Source organism: Siphateles boraxobius, unplaced genomic scaffold, assembly GCF_051911475.1.
Source record: "Siphateles boraxobius isolate OS27281-9 unplaced genomic scaffold, OSU_SipBor_1 130, whole genome shotgun sequence".
In the NCBI taxonomy this organism is placed as follows: Eukaryota; Metazoa; Chordata; class Actinopteri; order Cypriniformes; family Leuciscidae; genus Siphateles; species Siphateles boraxobius.
The window spans coordinates 45134635-45153688 of NW_027508734.1; the positions used below are offsets into that span (position 1 = coordinate 45134635).

Below are 19054 nucleotides of genomic sequence, written 5' to 3' on the forward strand. Positions count from 1 at the left end.
AATGGTTAAATTTTCTGAAATGCATTTTCTCCGAACCTAGCAACCATGAATATACTATATTAAAAGTGCAAATGTAGCAGTTTAATGTTTTGTCTAACGGTTTGTTGGTATTATATTTGTAGAGCTAGATATGCTTATTTCTACATATAATGCATCAGACAGACAATAGATGACCAGTTATTGACGGATTTCCTTATAGTAGGGGTGGGCAATTCTGGCCCTAGAGTTCCATCCATCCCAAGTGGATCTTGAGGGCCAGAGATTTCTCCACCTGCCTCAAAGAATGATCACAATGGCCCTGTTGTTAAATCAAGCTCATTCACAACTTACTCAAAACCCAAACACACAGGGGAGAATGACAGATGAGCATTCGTGCACACAATCCAACAGCACCTGCTCTAGACTGATACCCCTGTGTAATTTGTTTGTGAAAACACCAGTGATGAGAAGATTTCATTAGCCGCTTTCCCCAGGGGTTCTTCCCTTTTTCTTTCAGCATATCTGTTCTCCCTCCGTTCTCTCTCTCGACCAGTGATCTTATTTGGCTTTATCTAATGCAAACATGTTAAAGCAACCACCACTCACAGCTGTGAAGGTGCTAGCGCTGCTGTAGTGTAACTCTGTGATCCGCTGGTGCCAGTGACAGATGGCACCCGTGATCAGATAACTGCCGACCTCAAGCCTAGAGCTTGTGTCTCGCTATTATGTTTTTGAAGCCAACATACTGTGGCATTTTCTACTTCATTGTGGCACTTTAGTTGTTTCATTATGGATAAGACCGTTTAGGTCAGTTAATAGCAGTACTCCACTGAAATAGAACTTTTGCTTTGATTAAAATTCAAGGTATATTTGGGATTTTTTAAAAACAATTTATTTTTATTTTATTAATTCGTTTTTTTCTTCGTTTTTTATTTTTGAAACTAGAGACATAGAAATGTCAGTGCTGGCATATTTAAGAAACCATTTTTAACAACTACAGTACTATATATATATTTTTTTAACTTTCTAGTGTATTGTGTGGTTTGCGTTTTTGGTCTATGTTTAATTAACCAAATCTTAAGACCTGAAATCCCCTCTCTGACTCCTCATCAGCATAGTGTGTGTGTGTGTGTGTGTGTGTGTGTGTGTGTGTGTGTGTGTGTGTGTGTGTGTGTGTGTGTGTGTGTGTGTGTGTGTGTGTGTGTGTGTGTGTGTTTTTTTTTTCAGTGTGTGGGGTCCACCAAAACAGGATGAATGAATGTGCACTACCAAAACAGTCTGATAGCTGACCTCAGACTTTGCCCCAGTGCCATTGTTTTCTGGCTTCAGGTCACTCGAGCACACACACACACACACACAGAGTGTCACTCGCTGCTGGAGTTTGTTAAAGTAGTGTTGGCAGTACTGACGGAGGTGGATATCCGCACATAGCAATGTGAAAATACCTCACATATTTCTCTATTAGTCACTCTTCAGAGCATGTTCAGCTTAATGGCACTGTTTTATTTTTCACTCAAAATGTAAGTGTCAGATTATTTATAAGAGTTTTTTTTTCAAAGAAGTTACCTTTAATTTGGCAAGGATGCATTAAATTATCAAAAGTGACAAAGACTTATATACATTGTTACACAAAATAGATTAAATAAATACTGATCTTTCTATTCATCAGAGAATTCTGAAAATAGGTTCTCCACAAAAATATTTTCCATGTTTTCCACAAAAACTATTAAACAGCACAACTATATTCAACATTGACAATAATAAGAAATGTTACTTGAACACCAAATCAGTCAATTAGAATGTTTTCTGAAGGATCATGTGACACTGAAGACCAGCTGCTGAAAATGTCACAATATTACTTGTTACTGTATTTTTGATCAAATTAATGCTTAAAGACTTTTTCATAAACCTTAAAAAAAAATCTTACTGACCCCAAACTTTTGAGCTGCAGTGTATAATTTGAATTAAAGTTTAATTAGTTAAAAATGTATTAACACATAACATGTAGTTACAATGTTTTCCCAGCTGAATATGTAGTACATATAATTTGATATATGTCCACAGCACCCGTGACAGGACCCCCACCCAAAAGTCTCCGGGGTGAGCACTAAAGCATCTTTGAAGTAAATATAGAAAATCAATTATTCACCCTCCTAGATTTATTGCAATGGAAATGGATTTGATTTGGGAGACTACAGGTCCTTTCTAGATATAGCATGAGCTATTGACAGAGTACCATTGAATATTCAGAGAGCGAATATACCTGACGAAGGCTCATATAGCACTTGTGTGTCTGACAGGGCAGTGACGTTCATTAGCAAAAGTGTCATGATTTACTCTAATGTTGTTGTTTGTTGATGGCTTCTCACAGTTTCATGCATACAATTTGTTGCATGTTTGTGTTTAATTGTGACCAGTTGTTTATTTTTCCCTCTCATCTACACTGACATTTTCAAAAACTAGTGCTTTGTAAATTGTGACCAAGAACAATTTGAATCAATTGACCAAGATTAGTCTCTCACATAGCATGTTTCATGTTATGCTTCAGTGAAAACAGGCTGCTTTTACAATATCTAACAGCAGTGAAGTGACCGTAACTGCATGCACCACATGGAATGCATGTGCTTCCTCCCATTCGAGTGCATTCTGGGATAGATGAATAACCTCCATGTAAACCAGCTCCCATTTTTGTATACTAACCTCTTCTTTTGCTTTCAGGATGGTTATTAGAACCCTAATGGTATTGCATGCCACATGTGACAATTGCCTTTTGTTTGTGTACATTTTTGATGGCAACTTTCTTTCAATGGAATTGTAATTTAAATTAGGCATAATTTTAGGCTTAGAACAGAAGATTTAAGATCTAATATGACCATTAGTGATGGTTTTTTACTTATTCTAGTAATGCAAGATTAACATCAGATAAATGTAAGAATATGTGTTGAGATAAGCTTAGGTCTTGCTCCAGGTATTGTTGCATGCTAAATGTGTGTTAGTGCCGTTGTGCTAGCCCAGTTGTCTGACTGAGAAGTGTTTGATTGACAGCTGAGGATTTGTGACTGGCCCGTGAATCAAAACATCAGGTCATATGGCTCAGAGGAGGCTTTGGGGATTTCTTGGCAAAGGTAAACGTTTCCTTTATTTTTAACCCACCTCTCCATTAAATATTACTTTGTACAACCTATATCTGCAATAGTCCAAAACCCCCTCCAACCCAGTCCAGATCAAACCCCCCATTTCTGTGTTTTTGCACTCATCGCAAAAGTGTATGTGTGATGAATTTTGTTCATGTATTCGTGTTTAAGGCCATGAATGCATCACTCATTCATGTAATGGCTAAATATGTCATGAAAGATAAGCAAACAACATCATAGAAAATTGAATATGTTCTAGTTTGGATTTTGACTTCTAACTATATTTCCAAATGTTTTAGGTCCATCTCCTTTGGTGTTCAATAAACTTTGGTTTCTCAAAGTATAATAAGTGGAACTTCACAAACCTTTTTCAGGCTGTCTCAAGACTTTTTCTGTGCACATCTGGATGAGCAATCTGCGGCCAAATTCATAGAATCTTCACACATCACTGTGTATTAGCTTGAGAGAGTTTAAAGGGATAGTTCACCCAAAAATGAAAATTAGCCCATGATTTACTCACCCTCAACTCATCCTAGGTGTATATGACATTCCTCTTTCTGACGAATACAATCAGAGATATATTAAAAATAGTCCTGGCTCTTCCAAGCTTAATAATGGCAGTTCTACCAGAAAGACTCTAATATGGAAATATATTTATTAACAGCCCAGCAAGCAAATATTTATAAAGTTCTTTGGCGCAGGCCCCGTCCGTAGCGCGCATCCGAGGGTAGCGGAATCTGCATTTCTTGCCTGAAGACGAAGGCAGGGGCGCAGCCGACCCCCCGGGAGGTATGGGGAGGGACCATCCTGGTGGTGGTGGGGAGTATGGAGGGGAAGGGACCATCCTGGTTGTGGTGGGGAGAATGGAGGTAATTGTTTGCGTCAGCATCTGCGAACTCAGACGTGTAAGTACCAATCTTTTATACTGCAAGTATTAGAACATGATTGGTTAGATGTGAAGGTAATAAGTGACGTAACGATTGAGTCTTCCTGGCAGAAAGTTGTCATTGAATGGCCATTTCTGTTTTGAAGTCTATAAAAGTGCATATATCCATCATAAAAGTGCTCCACACAGCTACGGGGGGTTAATAAAGGCCTTCTTGAAGCGAAGCAAAGCGTTTGTGTTAGAAAAATATCCATATTTAAAACATTATAAAGTAAAATAACTAGCTTGCGACGTACTGCTGATATTTACTGCACTTCCGACATCACACATTGTGCATTAGCCATAAGTAGATTGCATATGGCCGCTTGGCCGGAAGCTAGAATTTTACTTTGTAATGTGTTGAAAATGAATATTTTTCTTACACAAACTCATCGCTTCGCTTCAGAAGGCATTTATTAACCCCCTGGAGCCGTATGGAGCACTTTTATGATGGATGGATGCACTCTTATGGACTTTAAAACGGAAACGGCGATTCGCTGCCATTATAAAGCTTGGAAGCTTTTTAAATATAACTATTGATTGTATTTGTCTGAAAGAAGAATGTCATATACACCTAGGATGACTTGAGGGTGAGTAAATCATGGGCTAATTTTCATTTTCGGGTAAACTATCCCTTTAACGTTGAAAGAGGTGGATTTGTTGGTTGTAGGTGCTACATTTGGTTGACATTATAGATCCAACTTCTTAGAGGTTTTGATATACTGCCATCCAGCAATTATTTTTAATGTTAGCACAGCACTCTAGAACCATCTCCTGGAAGTTGTCCAGGAGAAAAAATCAATGCTGCTAAACATATTTAAGAAAAAAATATTAACTAATGGATGTTGGATGATTTTAGACAATCATCCTGATCTATCGTTACCAGACCAAAATAGTCATAAGAGCTACTGCCCATCTTGGAGACAACAGTGTTTATGATTTCCCCAAGAATGTTGTTCTAAGACTTTGTTTCAGTATACATGACAAGTCACACTTGGTCAGCCTCCCTTGATATTCATGGTCAGTTAGACCTCTGGAATGAGACTAGGAGTCTCAGCACAAAATGACCTCTGAATATTCTTCCATTATAAAGAAAATCAGAGCAATTTATGGTTAACATCCGTATCTCCCTGAACGAATGGAAGTTAGGAAGATGATTACTGCTGGAGAAGAACTCCAGCATTAGTGCAGCAGAATCTGTCTGAGGCTCACTGAGAGCTGCATATTTACAAAGGTCATCGCTAAGATTGGGGTTTCAGAGCTGAGGCAGTCAAGACTGTTTGCTCTGTTTAAGCCCCTCACCCTCCCTTCTGTATTAAAGCTTTGCACTGTTCTCTAAAAAAATAATTTCAGAAATATCTGACAGTGAAATCAAGATTTACAATTCTTGTATCTTCTCTCCAGATGTTTTTTGGTAATGCTACTATGCATCAAACAAAGCTAACATGTTCTCTCTCTCTCTCTCTCTCTCTCTCTCTCTCTCTCTCTCTCTCTCTCTCTCTCTCTCTCTCTCTCTCTCTCTCGAACAAGCGCAGTAATGCATTTTTTCAATAGTTATAAAACAAACACAATTTATGAAATATTAAGTTATAATGGATTTTAAAAAATGTAGAACCTTTCATCTTTACACATTTTGTTAAACTGCAGCCTTATGCAAAATCATTTAAAATAATTTTTTGTTCACATAAATCTACATGCCATGCCCCATAATGAAAACGAAAAACAGAATGATAATTTTGCTACTTTATACAAAATAAAATAAACATCACATCACATACATATTCAGACCCTTAGCTGAAGCATCTTTAGCAGCAGTTACATCCTCAATGCTTTTTAGGTTTGAAGTGACAAGCTTTGACTGGGGACTGTCAGTGGGCAGCTATTTTCAGGTCTCTCCAGAGATGTTTGATTGAGTTCAAGTCCGACTCTTGTTGGGCAACTTAAGGACATTCACAGAGTCCACAATAAGCCCCTGTATTTTGTTACTTTCAGTTTTCTGTCTACCCTGACCAATTCCCAAGTCCATGTCGATGGAAAAACACCCCCACAGCATGATGCTACCACCACCATGCTATTGGGATGGTATTGTACAGGTGATGAGTGGTGCCTGGTTTTTTCCAGACCATTCAGTTCATTAGGACAGATAATCTTGTTTCTCACAATCTGAGAGTCCTTTGGGAGCTTTTTTTGCTCATTATAAGCCGACTTTCATATATCATGCAGTGCAGGAGAGGCTTCTGGTCATTCAGCCATGAAGGTCAGTGTTGCAGTGCTGTTTGTCCATCTGCACGCTTTGCCAGTCTCCACACATTATCTCTGGAGCTCAACCAGAGTGACCTTAAGGTTCTTGGTCACCTCTCTCACCTAAACACTTCTCCCCGATGGCTCAGTTTGGCCAGGAGGCCAGTTCAAGAGTCCTGGTTGTTCCAAACGTCTTCCATTTAAGAATTATGGAGGCCACTGTGCTCTTGGGACCATTCAATGCAACAGATTTTTTTTGTAGCCATTCTCAGACCCGTTTCTGAGCTCTGCAGTCAGTTAATTTGACCTCATGGCTTGGCTTTTGCTCTGATATGCATTTCAGCTCTTAGAACTTACATGACAGGCGTGCGTCTTTCTAAACCATGTCAATTACATTTTCCAGTCAAAGTTTAGAAACATCTCAAAGATGATTAAAAAATATAATAGATCTAAGCTAAATTTCAAATGTCAAGAAAATTCTGAATACTTATATAAAGTTATCACATATGTTTTTTTGCTTAGTCATTGTAGTTGAATTATATATTATGTTATTTACAAATTGTTTATATGTACATAAACGTCATATGACATTTTAAGGGAAAGCTGTGCTTCTGTGTATTCTTAGAGCAGTCACTGCTGGCATGTTTGTCCGAATCCCTGTGTAAGGTGGGCTGAGTGTGAGCTAAATGTCCTTGAGCTATATCCTCTCTCTCATCCACTTATTTAGTCTTTCCAGCTCCCTGCAGTGGGAAAGGCCTTGCTCAGCACTTCCTCACTGCAGTAAATGTGTGGAAAAGTGGAGTCGCACTGAACACACTCTCACCTCTGCTTTCATTTCAGTCCCTATTCTTGCCTCGTAATAGACCACACGGAGTATGAGGGGAAATAAGTTCTCTAGCAGTGGCTCACCCTTTACTGTTTCTTCAACAATTACTTACAGAGACTTTATAATCGACATAAAGTAGGGACACAGGCTTGAACATTATTGAACATTTAAAAACCAAGCCCAGGTGTTACATTTAAAATATTCATTAAAAGTTTACTAATTACCATGATTCTGTCAACTGCAAAAAATAAGCTTGCAGCCTGACAGAATGTGATTTGAAAGCAAGGCAATGTGCTACAGATGAAGGCTGATGCAGCTGAAGAGTTGACTTAAGGTTATTCACTTATGGAAATGTGATTTGTTGCTTGCATGCACTTGCAAAGCTGCAGTGCCGCAGTGTGATGCATGCCAGTCCACTGCTCAACCCAAATTGAATTGAAGCCAGGCTTGTTTCTCACCATCCTGTAGGAAATGGGTTAGCAATCCATTAAGATGGCATTAGATAATTTAATTTGGCGTCTGATTCCAAAATGAAGCAGGCCCGTTCTTGCTCTTGCAAGAGGGTGGACGTTTAGAATGAAAGACCTGTAAGTGGCTCATGAAGATGCAAGAATCTGATAAGGGAGCAGAGTTGTTTGTTCATCTCCCTTTTATCCCCACACAACCTCCCCTGTGAAGGGGCCCGTCACATCTGCACTAGTCTGGTAACTGTGGAAACCAGGCCGTAGGAAACACCACTCTGAACCTTGAACTTGGGAAGCAAGGGGTAGTACCCCACCCCATGGCAATCAATCAGACACTGTTTAATTGATGCCCTGCAAAGGCAAAGTTTAGTACATGAGACAATTTACGAGCTTGATGGGTGGTAGTCTATTTTTGCTGTCCCATTAGTAATCCTTTATTGGAGCTGACCAATGTACGTGTTCAGGGAAAGCAGCAGAAAGCAAGAGAAGAACTACAACGCAGTTCCTTTGTGCTCAATTTCTCTGTTTAAGAGACCAGCATACATTCTTGTTTTGGATTCTGGTCGGCAACATAGCATCTTAGCTAGATTCTTAACAAACTTCTTAACTAATGTAACCAGCCAGAATTCCGTGCTCTTGACCTTTTAAAGAGACCATACTGTTTGATAAAAATAAAAAATTGACGTTGAAAAAGTATGGCAATTTTTAGCAGGGTTAATTAGAAAAATGTATTACATGTTGAAATTATTATTAAGGCGAGACACGGTAGGCAAAAACATCGTTTTTTTTTCACTGGTCAATTTTGAGATTTTAGGATATTTGTCTTCAATAACATGTCTTCTTTCAGACTTGTGGTGAAAAAAAGTCAGAAATACACAGTTAGGTCTTTATTTTACTACACTTTGCCTGTTTGCGTCTGTAGATTTCTCATAAACTCATCAAAAGTTGTCGTTATAAATCATCCTTCTGCTCCGCGATCGCGATCTGCACTGTCATCACACACACCGTTAGAAAGCTTGCTCTCTGCTGTACAATACTGCCGGATCCAAATATGGTCATTTCCTTTTTATCAGCAACCAATCGCGAAAGTAAAAGGGGGGATTTTACTCTAAATGCGCGATCTCATTGGCTGATGCTAATTCTTTAAAGCCCGTTTTCTCAAAATGACTTTTCTCTCTCACTCCAAGTCCGAAATCTCCACGTCAGTAGCACCTATATACACCAAACTTTCCAGTCTTGTACCTAGTTATATTATGAAGACATTTACAGAGGGATTTGTAAATATATTATTCTTAGCCTGATTTACATAACATTTTATTCCAAAAAACATGTCTAAAATCATTTTTTTAAGGCTATTGGCAGTATATTCTGATTTACAGGATAACAAAAGTAGATATCCATAAATCACTCTGTAATTTTTTTCCCATCTAATATGTGAACACAATGAAAAAATAATTTTGAACCTGGCTTTATCCAATACTCAGATTTCGTTTTTTAAAATATATGCAGATTTGCGCATATTTAATTAGATAATGTCTAATTTGCATATTTAAACATTAAATTACAGAAAACTTGTAATACATTTTTTTCTCATCTTAATGTAGGTAATCAACTGGCAAAGTTTCATGGTGATATCTGCTAGTTAAAAAAAATACCCCATTCACCTGTAGTGTCTCTCGCCTTAACAAAGGTTATTCAATGATGTAGAAGTATTGTTCATTTGTTAGTTCCTGTTCAATAAGCAGTTATCTAATGTTAACAAATTTTATTTTATTTTTATTTTTATTTTAAATGATGTCTCACCATGGCTGCATTTATTTGATAAATATATTAAATCGAGTAATACCGTGACAATTGTTACAATTTAAAATCACTTTTTCTGTTTGAAAATATTTAAATATTATTTGATTCCTGTGATGGCAAAGATGAATTTTCAGCAGCCATTACTCCAATCTATATTTGTAGATATCACTACTTGAAGGATTAGTTCACCTCAAAATGAAAATTTCCTAATAATTTACTCACCCCAATGCCATCTAAGATATCCATGTCTTTCTTTCCTCAGTGGAAGAGAAATTAAGTTTTTTGAGGAAAACATTTCTGGATTTTTCTTTGAATAATGGACTTCAATGACAACCAGCGTTTTGAAGTCCAAATCAATGCAGTTTAAAATGTCTTTGAAGTGCTTGAAATGGCTGTGCACGATCGAAGCTGAGGATGAGAGAGTCTTATCTCGCGAAACGATAGGTCATTTAAAAAAAATATATATATATATATATATATATATATACTTTTTAACTACAATTGTTCGGATTGAGCTGATCTGCAACGTGCCGGGAACTACGTCATCGCGTTGAAAGGTCACTGTCGATGTCGCGGGCGCCGGCGGAAGTCTTAAATTATAAGACTCTCATCCTCAGCTGCGATCATGCACAGCCATTTCAAGCACTTCAAAGACCTTTGAAACTGGATTGATTTGGACTTCAAAACGCTGGTTGTCATTGAAGTCCATTATTCGAATGAAAATTCCAGAAATGTTTTCCTCAAAAAACGTAATTTCTCTTCCACTAAGAAAAGAAAGACATGGATATCTTGGATGGCATTGGGGTGAGTAAATTATTAGGAAATTTTCATTTTGAGGTGAACTAATCCTTTAATATCTACTGCTTGCTTTTTCAGTCTGGTAGAACCGAAAAAATAAAATAAAATGAATTCAGTAAAAATTGGCTTGTAAAGCCATTGGATTTTCATAGGAAATGACAGTTCTCTTGTCATCAGCTCAACTCACAGGTAATTTCAACAAAGTCAGAATCAAGTCTCAAGTACTTTAATATTTATCAAGTCAAGTCATAAATCCCCCAAACAGTGACTTGAGTCTGATGTGAGCCCCAAAGTCTCCAGTCCACATCTCTGAAACACTTAATCTCTCATTTCCTGTTAGATGATTTCTAGCTGGCTAGAACGGCAGAGAGAGGGAGATGAAAAGGGGCAGCAGGAGGGAGGAGAGACAGAGCCCAGTTAGTTCTTCATGTGATATATTAAACCCTTTTTAAAGAGAGTTTAGTGCACATTTGATTTAGTTTCTATTCACACAACTTTGTGACTCTCTTTCTGGGTGACTCTCTTTCTCCTTAAAGTGTGACCCAGTGCGCACTGGAATCATAAAATACGACTTTTTTTAAAAACTTTTTTTCAAACAAGATTTCAGGCTTTGGCTACAGGTGATTTGTATAAATCTCAGACTGAATCATTAGCTGCATTCAGGGCGACAGGCAGCCGTATCACCCCGGGCTACCTCAGGAACAATAAAGTCACTGTTCCATATCCGCTGGGTCCCTGTCCTTCACCAGCCACTGGCTTTAGCCCTCGTCTCTCCCTCGGAAAACAAACAACAAACTCCAGAAGAAAAGCCCACTAAAGCTTTGCACCTGCATCCAAAGCAGTGAACCCATGGAAATGTCTTTGCACACAACAGTCTCTTTCCTTCTCCTTCAATCAGCCCACCACCCTCCACCCCTCCTCGAGCATGTCCCCTTTCTTTTTCGGGGCAAAAAAAAGAAACTAGAGGGGGGAAAAACAAAGAGGTGGCTGTGTGCGCCGGGCACTGTTGACAGAGCAGGAGTATGGCCTGTAATCTGTGAGCAGAAAGATTGTGTTCGCCGATTGGGTGAGACAGGTATTTCAGATGGAGGCGGGAGAAGAGGAGGGGGCATACCAGGGCTCTGGTTTCTGGCCTGCCTAATTATTCGACACATGTACGCACCATTCAGCCCCCCTGTCCTCCCCCCAGGGAACAACATGCTGTTTGTGCACCCTGGTGCTTTTGCATCTGAGATTCGCACCACAGCTCGCAATTAACAGTCTCGTGTTGTAGTGCCGTTAACATGTGCTGAATGCAGATAGGAAAGGTCTGTAGACGGTCCCGCTGACTTAACCCCATTGATCCAAAAGTGGGTGTCATCTGCAGGGGACTGAGATGGATGCATGCTCTTGGGGGAACTTCCCCCGTGCATGTGCACTAAGGGTGCTTTGTTTCTCTGGGATATCCTGTTCCCTGACACTATGCCGATCCCATTATTGTGTGTGTGTGTCTCGTTGTGTGTGTATTTAATGGGAAGGAAAGGGGTAGTTTTCAAAAGAGGGTGGGAGAAAGTCTAGACCTGATATGTCTCTTTCATTAACTGATTTAGATTTAAAGAATTTGAAGATGTTCTAACTTTAATTAAAAATGAAATGTATCAATACTCTATGGGCCCTATCTTGCACCCGGCGCAAATAACTTCGTACACTGACGCATGTATCATTCCTATTTTGCACCCGCGCAAAGCGGACTTTTCCCTCCACAGACACACGTCGGTTAACTAAGAAATACACTTGCGCTCCCCGGGGCGGTTCAGCGCAAAGAGGAGGCGTGTTCCGGCGCAAACTTTCCCTCATGCTATTTTGCTGTTCTATAAAACAATTGCGCCATACATTCAGATGCTATTTTAAGCGCGCATGCTTGGCCATAATAAAAAGTGTGAACAATGCGCATACACTGTAGATGATTTTCTCATCTACACAGATGCGTTTTACTTTTTGCAAATTATACATTATTATAAGGAAAAATATTAAAACACGAGGGAAATCATTGTAGTGTCCATGACGATGGTAAAAATAGGCATAAAGCTTACACATTTACCCAAATTATTATATGCATGTTTAACCGAAGCTAATTTGGGTGGGTTTGTCCCATCCCCATTGTCACTTCTCTTTCTTTTACGGCCCTGACGAGAACATCTATCTCCTCGGCTGTGAACCGATTCTGAAGCGCGCCTGGTAAATGCGCCGTTATAATAGTATTGCGCCATGGAATAAGCGCACCTCGTTCATCATGCTCTTAAAGGGAATGTGATATGACGCTCTTATTGGTTTGTTTCCCGTTATGCCCAAACCACACCTATGAATAATGAAGCTACTTCAGACCAACCCCTTTTAGATTTGCGTCAGGCGCAAGAGGCATTTATCCCGCCGGGAAAATAGCAACAGCGCCGGGATCCGCCCACAAAGTTACTTGCGCTTTGCGCTTTGACACTTGCGTTTCAGATCGTTAAAATAGGGCCCATTATTTTAAAACGTAATATATAAATGAATGTATGTATATATATATATATATATGTATATATATATATATATATATATATATATATATATATATATATATATATATATATATATATAAAAATATGCACACTTCTTTTGATACAGTACTCTTGATATTGTGCACCAGACCTTTGGAACCATTTTTACACTTTGATAAATGTTCAAAATTTAAATAAATGCTACAAAAGTATTGTTCATGACTCTTTCATTATATCTAATGCATTACGTTTACCTTAAAATGAAGTGTTATCTATTATTTATTTATTTATGTGTATGTAACTTGATTATAATTTCTCCCACAATCTATCTTTCCCTTGTGTTTCTGCAGTCCTGGTACCTGGGCGAGCTTAATTCCATTCCAAGTGTCGAACGGGACTCCGATTCTGCCAACAAATGTCCAGAATTACAGCATAAACATCATTGGTGAGCCCCTCCTCCAGGCAGAATCAAGCAATTGAACTGGACCCCTGAGAGACAGGTCCTCGGACAAACCAGCTAACGGCACTTATACAATCGACATGGACCTTTGTCCCACCCTCTCAAGGACATTGGCTTAGAGCAGTAGAGTGAGTCGGGTCAAAGTGTTCTCTTCTGACATGAGCCTCTCCACACCAGTCAGTCATTGTGTAAGGAGGCCCCTGAACTGAGATACTGTGATCTTTACCATAAAAACTTTAGATGCCTTACTGTATATGCATGACATGCTAGTCTCTCTTGTTAGTATTTCTCTTGTTCTTATATCACGATTGCTAGTCTTGGTTTACGATTAAGAGGGGGCTGGCCACACAAGGGCTGGCTGTCTGGATGGTTTGTAAAGTGGGCTGCAATTCGAACAAACTTTCATCAAACAGAGGTTTATCGTATTCATAACATAAACAAAGGAACAATTTTCAATGAACTGAATGTTTCTATTTTCATATTGCCCTCAACATTTAATGTACCTTCGGTGGAAAATCTTTTGAATCCGTAATCTTGTCAGTCCTGTACTAATTTCCTTTAAAGGTAAAGGTTGGAATTTACTCTCCAGAGTTGAGAACTCTGAAAACCTTATTTTATTTTTTTTCAATGAAAGAAAAAACCTATATTATTAAGTAAGAAATACAACCCCTTTTTTCATTTTCATTTTTTTTTATATATATTTCCTTTGAAAAGGATTTTGAGAAAAATACGACAATATCTCATAAGAGGCAAGTGCAATTTAAATGATTTTACTGAAGGGAAGCTATCATAGTCTGTCTGCCCTAAGACTCTAAAGGAATGGGGAGTAAATGTTTTTAGGTGAACTTTAAAACATAAAAAAGAAAAATGAAATAAAAATCACATCCTTGATTTGGGAAACTAGGGAAAACTAAGGGTGAAAGAGAAGAGTGGGATTAACAGTGAACGTTTACGTGAACAGAACTGAACACAAACAAGACAGCACTTATTTTGAGCCGTACCCAAACATGCGGGTAGTTTTTTTATTTTATTTATTAAAATGAAAACTTAAAGTTAAACTTAGGTGAAAAAAGACTCAGACACACAGCGTGTGTTAAATGGCTTATTTTGACATATTACTCACCGATCTAGTATGCATGTTTAGTCGGCTGTTAGCTTGTAAAGCTACTGTTTACACTTTGATATCATGAGAAACAAGAGGAACGCAGAGTAATGTAAACAAATTGTGTATGTGTGAAAAGCTGTACTCATTTCAACACTAACCTGCAGCTTGAGGCGAGGTCTCAAGGTGCTTATTTCAAACCCACTTTGGTAGTTCCCAACAGACGCAGTCCCAGAAATCGTCGATTGCTACCGGCTTTCCCAATGCCATTGCCTCTCCAATCAGACATATTTATATAATCAATCTTTCCAATAATCTTAATTTGCACGAAAATATATCGTCCACGTTACGTGCCTTGCCTTCGACTTTAGAGAAAACATCACTACACCTTGTTTTTGCTGCATTTATGATCGTTTTTGGGAAAAATTAACATTTTTATGATAAGAAATATTTTGTACTCTGGATGAAATGACATTGTTGATTTTTAGCTTCATTTACTACTTTATCTCACATTTACAGTGCGTATCAAGGCTGTGTATAGTTGCCGTTCTAAAGTTTATAATCAACCAGCATTTTTTTTCCGTATATTTGGTGGTTGTCAATTTTTTAATTGTTTTAATCATTTGTTTATTTGTTTGTTTTTTCTCCATCTTCCAGTCATTATTGGGGAGGGCGGGTCCAGATTTATAAGAATTATGCAATACCAAGTTTTGCCTATGTAGGTAGTGCTTTTAGCTATGTGGATTATTAGAAGCTAGTAAAGAAATACAAATAGTGTAAACATTTATTTTGTTGATGTTTTTGCTGTTGTTGACATTGCTGTTGTTGTTGTTTTCCTTTTTTTTAAATTCGTATTTGACCAAAGTGGGAACTGCTTTCTATGCAGTGTGCGACAAGGTCTTATTTCCCTTGAGTGTACCTAAAGGCAGAGAAGAGCGTGCGAGAGACGTTTTCGTATTCTCTATAAAGGGAGGACTTTTTTTTTCCACACATTGAAGCATGTCTGCAAAGAAGGCACCATTTGGTCTAATACAGCTGCAAAGTCACTGATTTGTCTACTGTGACAAAAAACTCCTTCTAAACTTGCCACCTGGGGTGCTAGTTTGACCTTTATTAGAAGACGACTTTCATAGAGGAGACAGCTTGACTTGGGAGTGACAATCACAGGCGAATTACGCACACAAAGTCAAAGTACTTAATGCTGGCATCCTTTTATCAAATATCTTCACCACCCCGTTCCCCCTGTCCAGTAAAAAAAAAACATAGCTATATGCAATTCCCAAGTAGATGCCTTAAATTTTTACAAACAAGTGACTTGTTATAAAATGCGCTACAATCACTGTCACGCAAGTTGCTGCGTGTTAAATCTGTCACAATCAGTAAATATCAGTGTTTCTTATTCTTCCCTTTTGAAGTGCTCAAATGTACAGCCTTATTGAGGTTGTAGTCTGTAAAACAAAAACCCCCATGGGGAGAATCGGTTTTTATTGTTATCTCAAGTTTTTATAATTATGTTCGAGTTGTTATAGACTTCGATGAAAGGGAATAATTTAATGCTCTTATGGTCTTGAGGATCAAGGGGGAAAAAACGGGTTTGCACCTACAGCATATAGGCAATCATCCACCCATAGTGTCTTTCAATTAAATACAGAACAACAAAAACTCAGGCGTTTTGCTTCACAGGGCATTACCAGCAATTAATAATAACAATTAAAATCCCCCTCACATCACCATGGTTAAGAATTGTAACTCTTACACTAATCACTATTCAGTCTTTTTCTGAGACCTCAAGTCAAGCTGATTCTCTCCTCCTTCATCCAAGATGTTCATATATACAGTATATATAATTAAGCTAGAATCACCCCGTTCAATGTGCACTGTTCCGTCTTTTTTGTTTTTGATTTGAAAAAAAAAAGTGCTTTGTAGCCTTCTGACCGTTGGTGATGCCACTGAAGTGCATTGTGCATTTCCTCCTGAAGTGGTGGGAGTGTCAGGGTCATAGAGTCATTCTTGTGTTCGAAACCGTGAAGGAGGATGTAGGTAGGGGTCATCTCGATGGCCATGGTAATAGCAATAGTTTTCGGTAGTAGTCATTATGGGTTAAAATCTGCTCTGGCAGCTATGTGAATTGTGTGTGTGCGTGTGCGCGTGCGCGTGTGGATGAATACGTCAGAGTGTGTGTTTCAAGATGACTCTGACACTACGAGAGGAGAGTACATGAGGGTCTTCTATTGAAATGCCTGCCTTGTTGACAAAAGTGTGTACACTGTAAATTTATTTCTTCTCCCCGTTTGTAAAAAGAAAACTTTTGACGTGTATTCGTGAATTTTAGTGATGTCCATATTTTTTTGTGAAACAAAAAAACAAACAAAAAATTCAAAACTGTCTTGAGTTCAGATTTGTGTTACGACTCAACAGCTGTCCGATACATAAGAAAGAGGTTGAATATGTAATTCTTTATTTTTATTTTCCTGTACTTATAAAGTGGAGTGAATTCCCGTATTGGGACTGTAAATGTTTTAAACAAAATGATGAAGGTCTTTTGTTGTATTTCGTGTTAATTAACTTGGATCCTTGAGACATTTCATAAATGTTTGAAGTGTTGGTTTGTTAGTGTGGCCATAGAGTGTGTGTGATGTGATTATGTGATATTGAAAACGAGACAAGAAATAATGTTGAAATTTGTGCTAAATAGGGTCATTATTTGTTCTTTTGAACCATTTGGGAACTCCTAGTCACTTTAGAAGCAAGGCACCTGATTTGAGTCTCCCAACAACAACTACCAGGGTAATGTCGCTACACGACATCACAGATTATTCTGCTGTCTTGTGAAAATAAAGCATGCATTATTTCCCCCCGTCAATAGAGGCTGACCCACCACACCATGTACAGAATTTACCATCTGAAAGTCGGAGATTTTTCTGCTGCACGTTGGCACCTCCATTCTGCAGTGTTTACATGTGTCCAACCTGGGCAGGGATGAATGCTGCATAGTTTTCAGGGCAGACTCGGTACTCCCAGAAGCCTTTGTGTGCATCCACAGATGTCTTTTTCATGTTGCCATCACAGAGGAAAACAGCTGAGCATTTGCACTTTCTGCAGTTCCCACTACCCCATACATTGGCACATTTGTTTGTTGTTTGGATTACGTCTAGCTAGCGATGATGCTCTGATTAGGCTCGGAGCAACAATTAGATAGTGTTCGTATCTAGTCGGACCGAATGTTGTCGTGGGAGCTCGGAGCTCTTCCCCTCACCACAGTATACAATGTCACGAGGCTTATACAACGATCAGATTAAACCTTATTTCTGGGTACAAGTTTTTTTTCAAAGGGCTGATCTTTTTGAAAATAGTTTTTGTTGCAGAATTCAGATATTGAAAGCAGTAAGATGATGGCCTGGTCAAATTGTGAAAGCCATGGTCCATGGCCCTAGAGAAGCCACATGTTTATAACTTATGCAAGGAGGACCAATGGAACTCATGTAATGTCTATTTTCAGCTCTTCTGTGTGTCAGTGCAGGGAAACGGCAGGACATCTACTCTCATATTTCCATTTCTAGGGCATTTACAACTGCATGAGTGATCATTGACATAAATAGGAACATAAAAACCAGCATATTATGAGACGTTTACAAAAAAAAAGGAAAAAATATTTTAAGCAGTGCCTGTTTCAGCTCAAAGTCTCAGTGGACTTTCCCTTGTAAATATAAAAACAAGGAATTTTCTTTAGGGAATACAAAAAATTCTTCAATCAAAATAGAATCTATGGGATGCCTCTTCCCATGCTTTTTTATCCCCTAAACTTTTGTTATTTTTTTTTATGTCCTGGTTCTGTGTTTTTGTGCTTTCTTCAATTTTGGATAATTTAGTCAAATGGGATACCCCAGTCTCTATTTCACAGAGATCAAGTAATAGTTGGGCAGTGTGTTTCTCTAGGCTACACTTAGTACTCCAATAGATGACAAAAAAATTGCCAGCTCCACAGCAAAGTTGTTTCTTTTTTCTTTTCTTTTTTTTAAGGGGAGGGGGGGGGGGGGGGGTCTTGTGGAACTTTTATGCCCGTTACAAATCCATTGGTATTGTGTTAAGTGGGTTTATAACACGGCAACAACAACACTAACACCAACAAATGTTAAAAAGTTGTAACAGTTTTTAGTAGTGATTATGGAAACAGCAGTTTCATGCAAATATTACTGTATGTTCTGAATGTACATTATAGAATTACTTTATCAAGTTTTTGTGTTTTTACTCTCAGTTAAAGAAGCTGTATAGTGAAGGCCTTGTTTTATTTCCTGTTGATTTGTTGACTTTTTTTAATTTTCACAGCTATAAACAGTAGGCACTGCCTTGCCTTTGAGTTGGTTGAATTTGGTGCAGGGGCTAAAAATGCCACAAGATTACAAATGAGTGTAAATAACGCTTGACTTTTTTGTGATTGTTACTGTTATATCCAGCCTATACTGCTAGCAGCTGTTTTTACTGCAGTCAATTACTGGAAGTGGATATATTTCCTATGCAAAACTGTTTAAACAATAAAATGAGCTATGCTACAAAGGAACTGTTGCTTGTTGTTTGATTTTTGTTGCTGATCTTCAGTTTGTTTTTCTTGCACAAGTAATATATTAATGACCAGCTATGAAAACAAAGTATTGTTTGTAGGTGAATAAAATTGCATATTGCTTCAAGTGGGAAATGTAATCACACTGAAAATGTAATTGGAATAACGTTACTTGTGTGATTTTCTACAATCTCCCCACAAGCAAATGTACGTCGATGAAACATCAGTTATGTCTGAGGCAAATC

The 19054-nt window shown here is 38.3% G+C and overlaps 1 protein-coding gene across 14 annotated transcripts in view; it reads left to right on the forward strand.

Annotated features, from left to right (window-relative positions):
- Positions 1-18805, forward strand: part of LOC143737753 (nuclear factor 1 B-type-like) — a 116838-nt gene extending 98033 nt beyond the window's left edge. For 8 of the 14 annotated variants that reach the window (XM_077229605.1, XM_077229597.1, XM_077229596.1 and 5 more), the window contains exons 11-12: positions 3025-3104; positions 13040-18805. In XM_077229605.1, the coding sequence (XP_077085720.1) occupies positions 3025-3104; positions 13040-13169 (210 nt within the window). In that variant the 3' untranslated portion in view covers positions 13170-18805. The remainder of the gene's footprint in view (positions 1-3024; positions 3105-13039) is intronic. The other 6 variants (XM_077229604.1, XM_077229603.1, XM_077229601.1 and 3 more) reach the window with 1 other exon arrangement.
- Positions 18806-19054: the final 249 nt, after the last annotated feature.